This window comes from Pelodiscus sinensis, chromosome Z (assembly GCF_052426305.1).
Source record: "Pelodiscus sinensis isolate ZL-2025 chromosome Z, ASM5242630v1, whole genome shotgun sequence".
NCBI classification, from domain to species: domain Eukaryota; kingdom Metazoa; phylum Chordata; order Testudines; family Trionychidae; genus Pelodiscus; species Pelodiscus sinensis.
In genome coordinates this window covers 28,180,163-28,197,363 of record NC_143085.1, presented here as the reverse complement: position 1 = coordinate 28,197,363, position 17,201 = coordinate 28,180,163, and the positions used below count along the sequence as shown (strand labels likewise).

Sequence of the window (17,201 nt, the reverse complement as noted above, 5' to 3'; positions counted from 1 at the left end):
CTCCTGTCTGTCTCGCTCTGGGGGGAGATTCTAGAGGCCAGCACATGCTCCTGTGGTGGGATGTATGCTTCACTGGGCGTCCTTCGCAGGTCCAGCACGGGGCACGGGGCCCCAGGGAAGGAGTACATTGGAGTCTGGAGGTGGGAATTCAGCTGCTGAGGATGATGGCGCGTATAGTCTTGTGTAATAACCTCCTAGAATAAGAAACCCTTGGAGTCAGCACTTCCATCTGCAAACCTTCACCAGGCAGCAGCTTGCATGGAAGGGCAATGTGGGGGATGGGCAGAAGAGCACCTCCACAGCTGACTCAGAATTATTTCTCCCCATCTATGGATGCTGGATGGTCAGGACATGGTGAAGCACTTTGCAGCACTCTGCTGCCTCTGGAAGTAAAAGGCCAGAGGAGCTGCTGCAAAGCAAAGCAAACTGTCCCCTCCCCCTGCCCCCTCACAGGGGCTCCTGACTCCACTCCAGGCACGCTGTTTGCTGACCCCATCAGAGATGCCCCAGAATAATTCCTGGCTGGGCGGACGGAAAGAGAGGCTAATTACACTGATGTGCTGCGCCAGTGTGACCACCCGCTGCTGGTGGCCTTTGGCATTGTGGGCTGACGGCAGCAGCTGGCACGGGGATTGCTGGCCTTCGGGCAGCTGGCGCAGGTGCTGCGTGTGAGCCGCTTCTGCCACAGAGAGCTTCAGAGAGGCTGTGAAAAGAAAAAAACAGTCATAGCAATCACTCAGCAAATCCACCCACCCAGCGCAGATCCTCTGTTCTGTCCTTCCTCTCTCAAGTAAAGAGTTCCTTTGAACTATGCTACTCACTCAGCAGGACAGGGGTTAAGGAAGCCAAAAGTCATGCTCCAGGGAATTTGGGGTTACAGCAAGGAACAGGGAGCCAAGAAACCAGGTCTCCATCCCCCACTCTGCCAGTGACTAACTCTGCGAATCTGAACAAGGCATTGGAGTGCTCTGTGCGTCAGTTTTCCCACCTGTAAAATGGGGCTAATATTTGCTAGTCACTGAGGTGCTTGCTCATGCGTAATTAATGAGTGAATTTTATGGAATGCTTTCGAAAGTGCTTATGTTAATTGTAGAATTACACCACTGACAAGTCTACAAGGTGCTACAGTTATCCTTCAAACGCCAGTGCCAGCTAGGTATGTAAAATCCTGTTTAACAGATTAATCAGTTAAATGTAATATTTAACTTGTTAACCAAGTGGAGCATTCCCCCTTGCCACATGCTGCTCCAACTGGGCTGGAGCACCCTTTGCCCTTTGTGGGCCCAGCGGGGCTGGAGCAGCCCCTGCCCATGATGGGTGGGGAGCTGCTCCAGCCCCCACCAGTTAATCAGAACCACTAGAAATCACCTGTTCAGGGTGATGCTTACTGATTAACCAGTTAACCTTTCACATTCCTAGTGCCAGCTCCAGCAAAACATACCTAGGCAGGCAGGTGGGCTCTCAGCTACTCACCGGTATATTCCATCCTCCTCCTAAGCCTCTCACACTTTCCCTACCATTTCCTCCTCCCGCTCAGCCTGTCTGTCTGTCTGTCTTCCCAGTGCCCTGAATGGAATGAACTCTCTGTCCAGTAGTACAGCCAGCCAGTACCCTGGCTCTCTGCTCTCAGCTCTTCCTGCTGGCTTATCAGTCACCATACACTGGTCCCTGACAGGCACCAGCAATGCTCGCATGGGTAGTGCCTGGACACTCTCTTGGGGCTTTGGTGCTGTACACATACCACGTGAGCAAAAGTCCTGACCCTGAAGAGCTCACAGCATAAATGAAAAGGGCGGCTGAAGAGTGGGACGAGAGAGTGACTCAGCGAAGCTCTCAGTGGAAGCACACAGTAGAGCCAGGAACTGAACCCAGATCTCCTGAGTCTCCCTCCGGCTAGATCCTTGCAAAGCAGAAGCTCCTCCGTTCAGTTCAGCTGTCACCACGAGCCTCTGCTCCCTGAACTGCCCACAATGTGATTTCAGGGAACGCAGCCTGGTGCAGACACAGCCTGCTGTGTGTGGGTGGAGGAGGGCTCCTTCGCCCACAAAGGGGAAGAGGAAAGAGCCTCATGTGTTCTTCTTGTCCGCCTTCAACTGGGGTGTGAGCAGTGCTGGGGATTATGCATGAGGCCTCCTGCCCTGTCAGATCAGCCTCACCTGGCAGCTCCTCACCTTGTGGTTTCTGCCTCACGTTGTGCTCCCCGTGCCCTTTCTCCACGTCTGGCAGCCCCTTTGCCCCTTTCTCGTGGGATACGCTGGGCGAGCTCACCGGGCTCACCGCCCCAACACCATCAGGGCTGTAGCGTCCGTGGAACCCTGGGGAAATGCAAGCAAGGGCCTTTAACATCACTCGTTTCCTCCATTCCAATTAACCCGATGTCTCCTGCTGCAGCGAGATCTTCCATCTCAGCTAAGGCCAGAGACCTTGCATCTAGTGGCACCCACTGGGCGGTGTCACAGGGGGCACTGAGGGTACATCTCCACTCCAAGCATAGGCTTCATCTAGCTATCATAGGTAACAAAAGCAATTGGCATGGACTCCAGGGCAAGCTTGCTGCCCAAGAACATCTCCACGGTCCCGAGCAGGCTTATACTTGGGTGGCTACCTGGTGCTGAAGCCTGTAACACTGCAGCTACCATCCTGTTGTTACCCAAGCCAGCCAGACTGACATCTTCATGTGCAGTGGACATAAAGCCCCAGTTGCATCGACCTGTACTTAAATCTTTAGAAGAATCATCTGACAATCAGCAGAGACATATTCAAGTATAGAGAGAAACACAGACAACTACATTTCCCTCTTTTCACAAATTTGCTTTGCAGTTCCAATGGAAAAAAACAACAACCCTTCTCCCTTTTCCTGCAGAGTTGGAAACCCCAACATGACAGCTCAAGGAACAAGAGTCAGGAAGTGAAACTGACCAACCAGGATTCACACTTCCCGTGCCAGGGAAACACAATAAATAAACAAAAGCCACAAACACACTGTGAAAAGCAAATGACTATCAAGGTAGGTGGTATTTTTGCTGGTGGCTCTCAAAAGAAAGCCAGTATCACACTACTGCCAACCTTGACTGGTCAAAAATTAAGAGACGGGTCACCACAAAACAGTGGGATTGGCTTAAAAGCCATGAGATAAAATAAAAATACTAACAACAATGCCTGAGCTTTTTATTGTTTTTCTTTGAGATCTGGGTTCAGTTCCTGGCTCTACTGTGTGCTTCCACTGAGAGCTTCGCTGAGTCACTCTCTGCTGTGCCTCAGGGGTGTATGCAGGTCACATGTTCAAGCTTTTATCTGCCACCCTAGGGCGAGAAACTTACTTGGTTTTATAAATGAAAGTTGAGATTCTCCAGGAGCTGGGGTGTAAAAGGAAACATCAAACACTGCCAGAACTGTGAACAACCCTGACAGCCAGCAACATGGCATCATCATTATCTCTGCCTTACAGACAGGGCCACTGAGCCGAGGAGAGGTGACGTGACTTCCACTGGAGAGATCGAGGGCAGAGCCAGGAAGAGGACAAAGGTGTCCTGAGTCCCAAATTTTGTGCCCTGCCCACTGGAAACACTGTCTCTCTGGTGAAGAAATCTCATGAGCATAGTATGACTTTGCTCTTGACACACCTTTAGCTTCCTAACTCTGAGTTCCCAGAAGTTATCAATCACATGGTTTCTGCCTGGCTCGGCAAGACCTGTGTGTTTTTCACCAAGGGCTTCCTTGTCACCAGAGCATTCTCTCTGGGAGCCATATCACCTCCAGCATCTATACTGAACTCATGCCCAGACCAGTGTTCCCTTTATTTTTTTATGTCCGTGTGCAGAATGAATTTTGTTATGTGCACCAATACGGAGATGATGAATCACACATAGAATTCATTATGTGCATGGACGATCTGTGGTGGGGATGGGGCCAGTGTGGGAGAATTCGGCTTCATTTCTGGGGAGCCTGCTCTCCTCTGTCCAGGCAGGGCACTAATGACAAGCTGGGCTCACTCACGGCACCCAGAGGATCTCAACGGACTCAAGTGAACCATAGGCAGAGATGTGGGATGAGTGAGAGACATGCCCTCCCTACACACATATGTGGCCTGTATTAAGGGGCCATTCTGCTCACCTCCTGCTTGACTGGATTGTTAGGTACACCCCTTCTCATGCAGATTCAGTGGTTCCAGTGCTGTTACTTCTTAGGGTGAGTTACCCCTCTGCTGAAGAGCCAACCCCTAGTAGCACTGGGTCTCCACCCCACTGTCAAAGGCTTGTTCATAGTGACAGGACATTATCCCTGAGCCTCTGAGCTCAATCAAGGCTGGAGCCAGTGGTGGGAAGCAGATAGGGGCGGTTGGTGTGCATGCAATACTGCAACTAGGGTTACCAGGCAGCTTCAGAAAAAATACTGGACACACTTGATGGGGGGGGAGGGACTGGCTAGGAGGGAGGTGGGGCTGACAAGGGGAGATCGGGAGAAGGAGAACCGGCTGGCAGAAAGCAGGGCTGGTCGGGCAGGGTCACGGGGAGCGGGGCTGGCTGGAGTGGGAGTGGGGGGAGAGATTCGGCCGCAGGGTAGCGGGACTGACCTGGGCACATGCAGATCTCAGGGTGCTACCTGTCCTGTGCACGGTTCTGGCGAAGCATGAGCAAACTGGCTACAGCTCCACAACACGCTTGAACAGCGCTCTGGAGCACGGACAGGGCTTCTCCTCCTCCCCAAGGCGTCACTCCTACGTCAGATGCAACCAGAGGCTTTCAGCGCCGATCGCGCCCTGCCTCCCAGCCATTCCCCCCACTCCTGCCAGGTTTCCATCAGGCGCCCAGCCGGAAAACCAGAAAATACACAGTTGTATATTGCACATGTCTGGTATTTTCTGAATTTTTTTACCAGACTGAATACCGGACACCTGGCAACCCTAATTGCAACACCCACAAATCAAAGTGGCTTGGAGAAAGCTGTTTGTGTGTACATGGTGCCACTGAAGGAGGAAGAGGCATAGATGTGTGAATGGCTAAGCACAGATCAGAGAGCATGGGCTGGAGGGGATCACTAGAAAGGACAACAAAGTAATAAATAGCTAATGCTTGTTTCAAGATCATTTGGGATCCTGTGCCCTTAGCTCGGGCCTATGTATCACAGGAACACAGCCCCTCTTCTCACCTGGGATGGCCAATCAGAGCAGCACAGTACAGCTGTGGCTCCAATAAAAGGGGAAACGCATTGACAGTAGCATCCCTGCTCATGTCTCTAGGCGGGAGCACCTCATCCTTCCTACTGAACTAGCAGGATTTCTAGCCACTGCAAGGTGGAGCATTGCCACTCCCAGCTCTATGCATGGGCTCAGAAGAAATCCTGCTGCTGCATAAAAATTCCTGATGGAAGGGCTTGTTCAGACTTATCTGAAGAAAAGTGATAGAAATGTAGCCGTGTAAGTCTGGTGTAGCTGAAACAAAATACAGGACTATGCAGCACTTTAAAGACTAACAAGATGGTTTATTAGATGATGAACTTTCATGGGCCAGACCCACTTCCTCCGATCAAATAGTGGAAGAAAATAGTCACAACCATATATACCAAAGGATACAATTAAAAAAAATGAACACATATGAAAAGGACAAATCACATTACAGAACAGAGGGGGGATAAATAAAAAAGCAAATTGAAAGAGCCAAACGAATACCTAGAAACCATCTACTACAAGACAGACCCAAGAAAACCAACAACAGAACACCACCTGTCATCACCTACATCTCCCAACTTAAACCCGTCCAACACATTATCAATAAATTACAGCCTATACTGGAACAGGACACTAAACTCCAAGAAGCTCTGGGAGACAGACCCATAGTCTCCTATAGACAACCACCTAATCTCAAGATGATTCTTACCAACAACCACAGGACATACCACACTAATACCAACCCTGGTACTTTCCCTTGCAACAAACCCCGTTGCCAGCTTTGTCCACATATTCACTCTGCTGACACCATTACTGGGCCTAACCAAGTGAGTTATAAGATCAAGAACACATATTCCTGCGCATCCAGAAATATAATCTATGCTATCATGTGCCGAAAGTGTCCGTCTGCTATGTACATTGGACAAACGTCTCAGACACTTCGCCAAAGAATCAATGCCCACAAAACAGACATTAGACAGGAACACAAAGAAAAAACAGTTGCTTGCCATTTCAACCAGAAAGGATACTGTCTCATGACCTAATCACATGCATCCTACTTCAGAAGACATTCAAATCTACACTTGAAAGCAATCCTCTGAACTGTCATTCATGCTAAAATTCGACACTCTCCGCAGGGGTCTGAACAAAGACCCCAACTACCTTACCCATTACAAAGATAGCTTCCCCAATTATCACCTCTAATACCATTAACTCACAGACATCTCCCCTTCCCCACCTCTAATATCATTAACTCACAGGCATTTACCTTCCTTTCCCCCCCCCCCCCCGCATCCCGCCTCTGTTCTGTAATGTGATTTGTCCTTTTCATATGTGTTCATTTTTTTAATTGTATCCTTTGGTATATATGGTTGTGACTATTTTCTTCCACTATTTGATCTGAGGAAGTGGGTCTGGCCCACGAAAGCTCATCATCCAATAAACCATCTTGTTAGTGTTTAAAATGCTACATAGTCCTGTATTTTGTTTTATCTGAAGAAAGGCTTTAATGTGTTTTACTTGTATCAGGCAAAAATGTCCCACTAAAGCCAAAAGGGAGGCTGTATTCATAGCTGGCGGAACATCCTCAGCTTCAGTGCAGCTGGCTGAAAAGGTCCAGTGACAAATATATCTGCTTATCAGTAAGATCTTGAGGAGCCAAAAGGGGAAGATTCAGAGAATGGAGCCAGAAAAAAATTATCCTTTCCAGTCATCCCTGTGGACTGTCTGGTGCATACCATGCACTTAGATTTACATGCACGGGAGTGCAGTGCTAGGATCCAGTGCAGATGTTCAAGAGAGATTCACAGAGATAACACTGTTGCATGCACAGGGGAACTATAGGTGAAATATTACATGGACTGAATTATTATATATATGAACTGAATATTTAAATTGGACCCAGGGATCTGCCGTGGGCCAAAACACAGCTGTACTCATAAGTATCCCGATAGGCACAGGCATGAAAACACACAGACACAGGCACAGGCACATTCATCAGCAGTTTCACCCTGATAAACATATTCTACTTCATTTTGTGTCTTAAGTTGTTGTGCTGGGTTAAGCCACTGCTGTGTTTCATTCCGGAAGTGATTACATTCCATTGGCAGCTACATGATCCCTGCGTAAACAGTGTTCCCTGTTGAGTTGAGCACTGGCTGCTCAGGAGAGATTCAAATACTGCCCACCTGATTAGCAGAGCACTCACAGCTAGGTTGTGTTTCTATTGGTGGTGCACATTCATACATGCCTCAGTGCATTTAAAAATTAATCTTCACATGGATGAAAAAGATTAGAGGGAACTTTGATGTACAGTAGACTGTCTATACTTAAAATCTCATATAGTGTCTGTCACCATGACCTCTAAGCATTGATATATCATTGGACTGGAAAATTGATATACAACTTTGGGATTCATCAAATTCAAAGGCATTGTGCAAATGTAAGACATCTTTCTTCCTTGACACAGCTGTCCTGTTAAAACTACACATTCCCTAGCGCTCCCCCCAGATTGTTTGAGTTATCCATGTATGCCACATGTGAACTGCTCAGTATAGTGACATCAAAAATTTAAAATAAATACCAGGAAATGAACAAGATCTGCAAAGCAAGAACTGGCAAATAATTTTTTTTTTTTTTACAAGGGGAGGTTAGATTTTTAAAGCAAAATAATATCAATAAAAAAGACTACAATAACAAAAAATGATTCCAAAAAACTCAGGAAGTGGAAGAAGCCAACCACCAAAATGTGCAATTAAAAAAAAATTGGTTTTGAGGCCACAAACTTGGACTAACACCCACCCCTCCAATTTCTTACCAGCACTAGTAGAGTCGTTATTTAGCGAGCGTCTTTCTCGCTTCCCCTTATCGCAAGAAATTTGACGCATGATAATCACATCTATGAAGCTGGCCGCTGTCATGGTGGTCTTACCGAGTGTTCGGAGCTCCTGTTCCTGCATTGAAAAGGATTTACTTTGACTCTTTTCTCTACTGTGCTGCTCATTGGCCGGGGCGGCATGCTGCTGATCCAGGGGTGGATGAAGTGGCTGGTGTTTCCCCTGTCCTCTGCTATACTGCTGGGTAGAACCTGGCCCGGTAGCTGGTAAGGGCCGGGACTCCATGACTTTAACAGGTGTTGATGACTGTTCTAGGCCGGTCCCACTGGGCAGCTTTGAGGTGAATATGTTGTTGTCAGTCTGAGGGCGTTCTACCTTGGCTTCTCGGGCCCTGGAGGCCTCTTTCTGTAGGAGAGCTGGGTCCATCATGGCTGCATAGCTGTCTGCCCCAGTGATGGAACAGCGCAGGGAGGATGCAGTGGGGAAGCCTGCAGAGCGGATGGGCGAGGTGGTGGTGGTGGTGGTAGTGGATCTTGAAAGCAAAAGAGAAAGCAGAGAGAGTAGGATCATGCGGCAGAGAGACACTGCAGCTTTCCCACCCCCACTAGAGTGAGGCCCTTTGCACCTGTCAAACCCAGTAGCTCTACAGTATTATTAGCTATGGTGTAGGCTACTTGGAGGTTAATGGCTCCAACCACGCAACTATGCAAACCAGAGACAGGCAAAGGCCACAGTGCGTCTTTCTTTGAAAACACAATAGACAGAGCCTGACTTTGGTCCCATTTACACCAGTTTGGACATCAGCAGTAACTCCTCATCCGCACTGGCGTATGGGTGTGGAAGACTCTGCCCAAGATGCATTTATCCAGAGTGGTTGCTTCCCCATTTAAAACTTAGGTATTGGCTGCACTGGGGTCAGAAAGCCCAAGTGTAGTGTAACACGATACTGGAGAACAAGAGGAATCAGGAAACTTCTAGCTTCCTGGAGTCCCACCAGCTCTGTGTGCCTTTCCACTGAAATGGACTCCAGGTTCTTTGCTGCACAAGGGGTGGTCAGCTGGAGTGACCAAAATAATGGGGCAAATCCTGGACCCTTACTCCAAAAGGCAGAAGAAAACTTCTCACTGAGGCAAGGCTTGGTGGATGGGCTGAGTCAGACCATCGGGTTTTGGCCCAGAGTCGATAGTCCATGACCTTCCCCCTGGGAAGCAGCTCCCAGCAAAAGCCACTTGGAAAGGAAAAGACCCAGTCAAAACCAGCCAGCCCCTTCATGGCTCCTGTTAAGGGCCGCTCCCATTGAAATCAATGACCAAAAAACGTCCATCCATGTCAACAGTGCAGGGTTAGATCCTTCATAGTCCAGAGCCCTCCACCCCACAGGCCAGGACCCGGGGGAGTGGCAAAGCCCACACCCACCGCAGAACCGACGGGGTGAGGCTCTCCGATGAGATGACCTTCATGCCTGTGTTGTGCAGCACGCTGGGGCGCTGCTGGATGGTTTCATGGGTGCGAGGTGAGGCTGGAGAGTGCTGGTGGCTGTGAGAATGGGTGGTTGAACGGCTGCTGCTTTGCTCAGTCCCTGCAAGAAAACACAGTGAAGAATCTGAGCTGGAAGCCACTATGAAAAACCCAGAGGCAAGGGACAGCAGCAGAGCCACCACTGTGCACTAGATGTATAAACTGGATTCCTCCAAGCCTACCTGGTCTCCAGATGGGTGCGTGCTCCACGGTTGTGGCTGCTAGGAAAGATTTCTCCCGCTCCCGTTCAGAAGCCGATGCTCCTGTCTGTTTGGTCATGTGTGTGGGGCCTCCTGGAATTCAAAGGCAGCCAGTGAGAGAGGGCCCTACAAGCAAGAATCCTTGAACGCTGTAGTTACAGGATCTCAGCACAAGCTTCCTAAACCAGAACCTGGTAGATAAGCAGAGATGGGGGCCTGATCCCACCTCCACCAGGGTACAGCAGGGGTAACCACAGTGCCACATTCTGAGCATGAGTATCTATATTAACTGCACGTTTCCATCAGTACTCAAAAGGTGTGAGAGATGCGCTTGGCTTCCAAGATGGCGCATTTGAGTGACAAAAGAGATCAGGTGGTTTCTGCATCCTTGCCTACAGGGAGACACAGCCCCCAGTCAGCGATTGCAACCCACTGTGACTGAATGAGCCTACCTGCCTATTGGAGGGGCATTCTAGTACGTAGGCCTTCCGGATGGGAACTGGGGTAAATACTTGCACGATGTGTCTGCACTGGGGCTGGAAGGAGATTGGGCTGGGAGCCATCCACACCTTAGTTCTGATTGCCCTAATGTGCTAAAAACAGAAATCCAGTTGTAGCCCCACTGAGCAATGGGAGGGACTAGTGACCCTAAGTACAATCCCAACCAAGACTCCTGTGTTCACAAAGCCATGGAGACCCTTTTCTACTCAGCGCAACTTGAATTAGCACATGGTCTCCTGGGGCTGGGAATTATTCCCTGCAGCTCAATGCATGGGTGTATTCAAGAACACCACTTTGCACATGAGCTGGGGAACAAAGACCCTCATCAGCGATGTGCTGATTAGAGTACCAAGTCCCGGGTGGAAGGGGGAGTGCTCCTAAACCGGAGAGAGGGGAACACAGACAGACACACCAGAAGGATCCAAGCTGGCTAGAAGGATGCAAGCAGGGTCTGGTCTGGGTGTGTAACTGAAGAGGAAAGTCTCTCTGGCTTAGCTGGGAGGGCAGCATAGAGTTAGATAGGCACATCAGCTGTTTGTGGCTTTAAAATCCTTCAGAGGGTGGCCGAGTTAATCTGTAACAGTAAAAACTTAAAAAAAACAACGAATAGTCTAATAGCAGACCAATAGTCCTCTTAAAGACTAACAAAACATGTAGATTGTGTCATGAGTTTTGCCCACAAAAGCTCATGATACCATCTACATGTTTTGTTGATCTTTAAGGTGCTACTAGACTATTTGTTGTTTTTTAAGTTTTTTAAATCCTTATTTCTCTAGGGATTTGCTCCCATTGGCTAAAGCAAACACTTCAACTTAACGCTCCTGGTCACAGTACTGCTGGTCACGGGAGTGCCAGGGGAGGAAATGTGGGCGTCCAACAGGCAGCCAAGCCTGCAGCACTAAGCGACTGGTACACGCAGCTCCACAGAAGGATCACACAATTCCCTTTGAGATGGGGAGCCAAGAGGGCCAAGACTGTAGGCAGGTCTCTCTTACAGCACCCAGAGGGGACAAAGATATAGCTAGCCTGAGAACCCATAACCACCACTGCCCCATGGAATCACTGGAGTTCTGCCACTGAAAAACTCTAGTCCTCACGGTCCTTCCTCTTTCTCGTCTTCACAGTGAAGTTTTGTTAGTGCTTTGTTTGAACACTCTCTGGGGGAGGGAGAAATGTCTTGCTCGGCTGCAAGCTTGCAGCAGGTGCTGAATAAACAACGCAGAGAGATGATAGCCCCAAACTACGAGAGCAGTTCAAGTTCTAGCAATGTTTCAAGCCAATTATTATGGGCTGCACCCGCTGACAAGAACAGTCCTTCCAGCCTCAGAGCCCTCCGTGAAAGAAACAGCCCTATTGATCAGCCCCCAGCTGGCCCCAACCAGTGTTCCCTCTAAACTGCGGGGCAGCACAACTTCACAGGTGATTAATCAGTCCCGCCTAGTCAGTGAGCTTCATGCAAGGAGCCCTGAGCCTCTGCCAGGCCGGGGATGATTAATCCCCTGTGAAGCTGTGCTGCTCTGCAGCTTAGAGGGAACACAAGTCCCAACCCCAACTTGGGTTAAGCCCAGGCAAGAGGGGCTGGTAGGCAGGAATCAGACACGAGTGGTAGGAGCAAGATGCAAGGGGTAGGAGCAAGATACCTGGTTCTGGACTGACCTTGGACACATTATGTATCTCTGTGCCCAGTTTACCCATCCAAAATACAGGAATAATGCCTGCTCCCTTCCCCTGCTAGTTTAATTTGTGCATCTCAAGCAGTTGGAGATCCTGGGATGGGCAGTGCTGTCAGTGTGGAAAGAGACATGGGGACTAAGAGTCACAGGGGGTAGACATGTTAGTCTATAACTTAAAAAAGCTAAAAAACAAGTGTTCCTATAACATCTTAGTCTAGCCAAAGTATGTTAAATAGATAGTATCACAAACTTTCATGGGCACAACACACTCCTTCAGATGGGTGAAGCAAGAGGAGGTCAGGTTGTAGAATAAACCACCACCCTGGGCTCACCACTTTGAAATCCTGAAGCAAGGGGACTCCCTGGGAACCCTCACACATGCACACACACAGGATGGGGTTTGATTTGCCCATGTGCCCGTCCATGCAGATTATCTGGTGGCAAACCAAGCCCCTCAGGCTTTACCTGGGGAGAGCGGGGAGCTACTGTGTCGGCTGCTAAATGTCTGGGGGGCGCTGGGGATGTATGTGATTCTGTCCATGGAAGCAGCGGAGGTGCCAGGTGTGGGAGGCACAAGGACAGGCAGGTGTGGCACTTGGGACAGGTCGATGATCCCTGGAGAGAGAATCAAAAGGACTGTCAAGAGGACAATAAAATCCAAGATGGTGTAGAGAGCGATGCTTGTGGGAAAGCCCAGGGAATCAGGACGGTCATACAGAAACATTCCCCTGGCAATTGGTATGGGGATGCTAGCAAGGGAACAAGGATAGCTTAACGCCAGTGGCACAGTTTCAAAGCTATTGCCAGCTCCGGGCTGTGAACCTCACTGGAGATGGATTATTAAGGAGGAATCATTGAAAAATTAAGAGTCTATTTCTGACCACTGATAATTTTGGGGGCTCTCATCATTTATTATTTCTACCTAGGAGCCCCACTCCCCACCCAGCAGGGGCCCCACAGTGCTAGGTACTGGACAGCACAGACCACATTGATTGTCCCTGCTCCAGGCTGTTTACAATCAAAAGGTGAAATCCACCCAAGTGCAGAGACCCTGCTGAAAGCCCGAGCATCACATAACTTCCAGTTCGGTGCCGGCTCTCACGGCGGGAATTCCACCCATGGTTTACTCAGCGTGGACACTGAAAGGGGATGAATTGGGGTTGCTTTCTTGTGAACGGCTGGTTCTGAACTGGGGGTTCTAACTTTGCAGGATGGGACACTCCACCCACCCCCTACAGAGCAGTCGGCAAAAAGGAAACAAGGAGGATTGTAGAGTTCTGGAGCTCGTTTCCTTGGGAGGATGTGGAATCCCTGGCACTGAGGTTTTTAAGAAGTTGGACAAACCCCTGTCAGGGCTGGCTGCAGTGCAAGGAACTGGACTAGGTGGCCACTCAAGAGTCTTTTGCATTTCTATGATTGTAGGTGCACCCCCTCCTCTTCATGCTGGGGTAAGAGAAAGGGTGTGGGGGGAAGGGACAGAACCTGAACTGAGAATTCTCTCACATGGGGCGCACATGAGTGGTGGCCTTAGCTCAGATTGGTTTGGTCAGCTGGTGAGGACGGCACAAGCTACATACACATTTCTGTGTTGTTCCCTCTCTATAGGCTGGAAGAGACTCACTGCTCTGCCCTCAGCAGGGAGCTGCTGCTATGACTGAGGGAGAAGGGCCCCTCCCTCTGCTAGGCAGCTCTGTGTGCAGAGCCCCAAGCCAGGTCTCATTAAACAGCTGTGGAGCCATGCTGCCACACCCATTAGAGAGAACCTTGAAGGGGACCCCCAGATTCCCCGTCTATGGGATTTTAGCATGGGGCGGGGCACAAACAGTATTATAAATAGATTCAACCACTCAGCACCATCAGATGAGAAAGGCCCCATGTCTTTTCTGAGAGCTGCTTCTCACCACATCTCATTGTTTGATCCCCAAAGCCACACACAGGCTACGTCTACACTGGCCCCTCTTCCGGAAGGGGCATGTAAATTTCACTAGTCGTCGTAGGGAAATCCGCGGGGGATTTAAATATCCCCCGCGGCATTTAAATAAAAATGTCCGCCGCTTTTTTCCGGCTTTTAAAAAAGCCGGAAAAGAGCGTCTAGACTGGCCCCGATCCTCCGGAAAAAGTGCCCTTCAAAAGTGCCCTTTGAAGTAAGAATAAGAGCCTCCGGAAAAGGGCACTTTTTCCGGAGGATCGGGGCCAGTCTAGACGCTCTTTTCCGGCTTTTTTAAAAGCCGGAAAAAAGCGGCGGACATTTTTATTTAAATGCCGCGGGGGATATTTAAATCCCCCGCGGATTTCCCTACGACGACTAGTGAAATTTACATGCCCCTTCCGGAAGAGGGGCCAGTGTAGACGTAGCCACAGTGTTTAAATCTTACGGAAAAAAACACAGGTAGTGTCTGTCAAGAGCTCTACAAAGGGCCTTTTGCCCAGCGATGGGAAAGCAGAGATCAAATTTGCACTGAATGGGAATACAACCACAGCCATGGCACAGTCAAAGAACCAACTGTTAAATGGAGAACCAACTGCTACTTTACAGGGCCATGGACCCCACTGTCAGAGGGGGCATGTTCGGAAGAGCTGGGAAATGACAGATCAGCTGCTTGACTGCTTTAGAAGATGCAAACAATGGTACACAGACAGACAGACAGACAGACAGAGTAGGCTTCTCGTATTATTAATGAGCGCACTATGCACTCATGCAGCATTTTTTAATCTTGAAAGAGCTTTACAAACACCATGGGCCAGCTAAACTGAAGTCAATGGGGCTACTTGAGTAATCCAGCCCCTCACTAATTCATCCTTCTGCCTAACCCTAAGTTCTCCTGAGCTAGTTTCCAGAATACACGCCTAGATCATGTTGTATGTGCCCTGGCTCTCAACTGCACCTCTCTCTTTCACTGTTACACTTTTCCTCCTCCAGCCTCCTCCAGGCTGCAAGTCTTCCTGGCCCCTACAATTCCTGACATCTACCTTCAATCTGGCCCCACTGCTGGGTGATAATGAAGGGAGCGCACCAGCAGACAGTGCACAGCAGAGCCATCCCCATCCATAGGATGAATTGGGGCAGCTACCCCAGGCCTCCACTTTTGGGAGCCCTGCAGAGGCTGCCCCAAGAGGATGGAAGAGACCTGGAGGATTATGGGGACCTGACATGTGGCGGCAGCAGGGGCTGCCTCCTCTTATCCCGGCATGCACCATGCTGGAAGTGGGAGCCATAGTGGCCAGACAGCCTGCTGCATGCAGCTTCTTTGTGGCAGCGGAAGCAGAGCGCCTTGTCCCAGGGCACTCTGGCTCTGGCTGCTGCAGAGAAGTGAGGTGCAGTGGGCCGGTAGGGTCGTGCAGCAGGGCAGAGCTCTCACCATCCACATTGTGAGAGTGGGGAGGTGAAACCTACTGCTGCCAGGCCCCTGTAATCCTCTGGGCTGCAGAGCACTGGCAGGGCTTGGGTAAGAAGTGAAGCAGGGTTGGGGACTGTGGGGGGACTGCCCTGGGCCCCGTGCCTGGGACACTGGGGAGGAGAGTTGTCCTGGGCCCTGTGTCCCCTCAGGGTGTCCCTGGTGCATAGCCACGTATGGCTACTCAAAAGAAAACCTGACAACTGCTAGCAGTAAAGGTGTCAAAGAACAAGAGCAACTTCTAGAGCTGCTTCCGGCCCAACGGTTCCCAATGTGATTTACTCTGTGTGTATAGAATCGCTGCACCAACCAGGGAATTTCAGTCTCTTCTCGCCATATCAGTTTTTTAACTGCCTGCCACAGCTGCACAACAGGTTGGGGCAGGAAGAAGAGATCAACAGCGTGTTCCATTTGGAGTGGGATTTAGGGAGGCTGAATCTAGCTAGGACATGGCAGGCCTGAAAACAAACCCAGCCCAGCAAAGGAGCCTGACTGGCCACACACTGACTGGGACCGGTGGCCCCTAGTGCTGTGCTGGGGCCCTGCATCCAGAGTTGGATCCCCTCTCCCTGCAGAGCATTGGGCCTCACTGCCCAGAGCTCCGCAGGGGTTCTCTAAAAATAGCTCTGTGGATAGTGCTTGGGAGCTGGGCTCTGACACCCACATCCATTGCTTGGGCTCCGGTCTGAGCCATGACTGCAGGCCCTGCAAGTCCAAATGTGTCCACCCAGGCTTGGAGACTCACTGCCACAGCTGTGTAGAGGAACACAGTGGCAGGGAACTTTGAAAGCCTTTATTTGTGTCAATATGTATCTGCTGACATTTTCAGCAGAAAAACATTTACCCAGAGGGTGTGGGGAGGTGGGAGCACCAGCTCTCATTTCCATCCCTTCTCCTGCTGCCTCTGTATAACAGGTGGGGGGTGCAGTCGGCTTGGAGGGAACCGATATGCGCGGGGAACCTGCTGAAAGCTGGCTTCCCGTGTGTACCCATTTCCACCTGCCTGTGCCCCGCACTGCTGCCTCTGGAGCCAGTTTTTAAAGACAGCTCCCTGCAAACACCAGCTCCTGCCCCATCTCCTCTCCCCACTGCCTTTGGCTCACTGGTTAACTGTGTACTTGGCTACAGGCTCACATCCCTACCTTGAGGGCCTCTCCAAGCACTGGCCTTCTTTAACTTGTGAGAGCTGATCAAACACCAGCCCCAGGTCATATGGCTGCACCTGAAGCTGCCATGAGAAACCAAATGTGCTACCGAGAATCACAAAAACTAACTGCCTTCGCACAGATGGTACAGGAACGGGTCAGTTGGCCTCCAGCACACCAGGCCAACATGGCATACATGCTTGTCGCACTGATACTGTTGCTGGGGTCAGAACAACAGATGCTGCCTTTCAAGAAAAAAAATGCCACCTAAGCCCCACAGACAGCATCATAGTGCGAGGACCTGCAGCATAGTTGAGAGCCAGTGAGGGGTCTCGGGGTGAGAGTCCGCGCAGCATGTCAGCCCTCTGAGCCATGGCAGTGGCGGCAGCGTTCTGGTGCATCTGCTGGGAGGTGATGTAGTCGTTGATGATGGTCTGTCTGTTCTCCATGGCGGCAGTGTCTGGATACCCTCGAATGAGGTAGGGAGGGTAGAGGTGGGGATATGTTGGACTTGGAGCAAGGTGCCTGGGCAAGTAGTAAGCAGCAGCTAAAAGACAAGAATCAGGCAAGTCAGAATGGTCGTGTGAGAGGAGAGCAGAGTCTGACTCATGAAAACCGCAATGCCTGAGAGCATCAGCTGGGACGTGGGGTAATGTAGGAACAAGCCAAGGTCTGAATCAGTGAGTACGAGGAACTTTCAGACAGGGGAGACCCAGGACCTGCAACCAGAGGCATTAGTACAGTGGACATGTGGGTGAAGGAAGCAGG

General features: G+C 50.2%; 1 protein-coding gene across 30 annotated transcripts in view; it reads right to left on the bottom strand.

Moving 5' to 3' along the window:
- The window catches only part of NCOR2 (nuclear receptor corepressor 2), a 511,248-nt gene that overhangs the window by 15,511 nt on the left and 478,536 nt on the right, over nucleotides 1–17,201 (bottom strand). For 20 of the 30 annotated variants that reach the window (XM_075898492.2, XM_075898501.2, XM_075898481.2 and 17 more), the window contains 8 exons: nucleotides 16,735–16,980; nucleotides 12,359–12,508; nucleotides 9,702–9,812; nucleotides 9,418–9,580; nucleotides 7,983–8,533; nucleotides 2,157–2,315; nucleotides 552–703; nucleotides 1–194 (listed from right to left, as the gene is read on the bottom strand). In XM_075898492.2, coding sequence (XP_075754607.2) covers nucleotides 1–194; nucleotides 552–703; nucleotides 2,157–2,315; nucleotides 7,983–8,533; nucleotides 9,418–9,580; nucleotides 9,702–9,812; nucleotides 12,359–12,508; nucleotides 16,735–16,980 — 1,726 coding nt within the window. The remainder of the gene's footprint in view (nucleotides 195–551; nucleotides 704–2,156; nucleotides 2,316–7,982; nucleotides 8,534–9,417; nucleotides 9,581–9,701; nucleotides 9,813–12,358; nucleotides 12,509–16,734; nucleotides 16,981–17,201) is intronic. The other 10 variants (XM_075898493.2, XM_075898497.2, XM_075898505.2 and 7 more) reach the window with 4 other exon arrangements.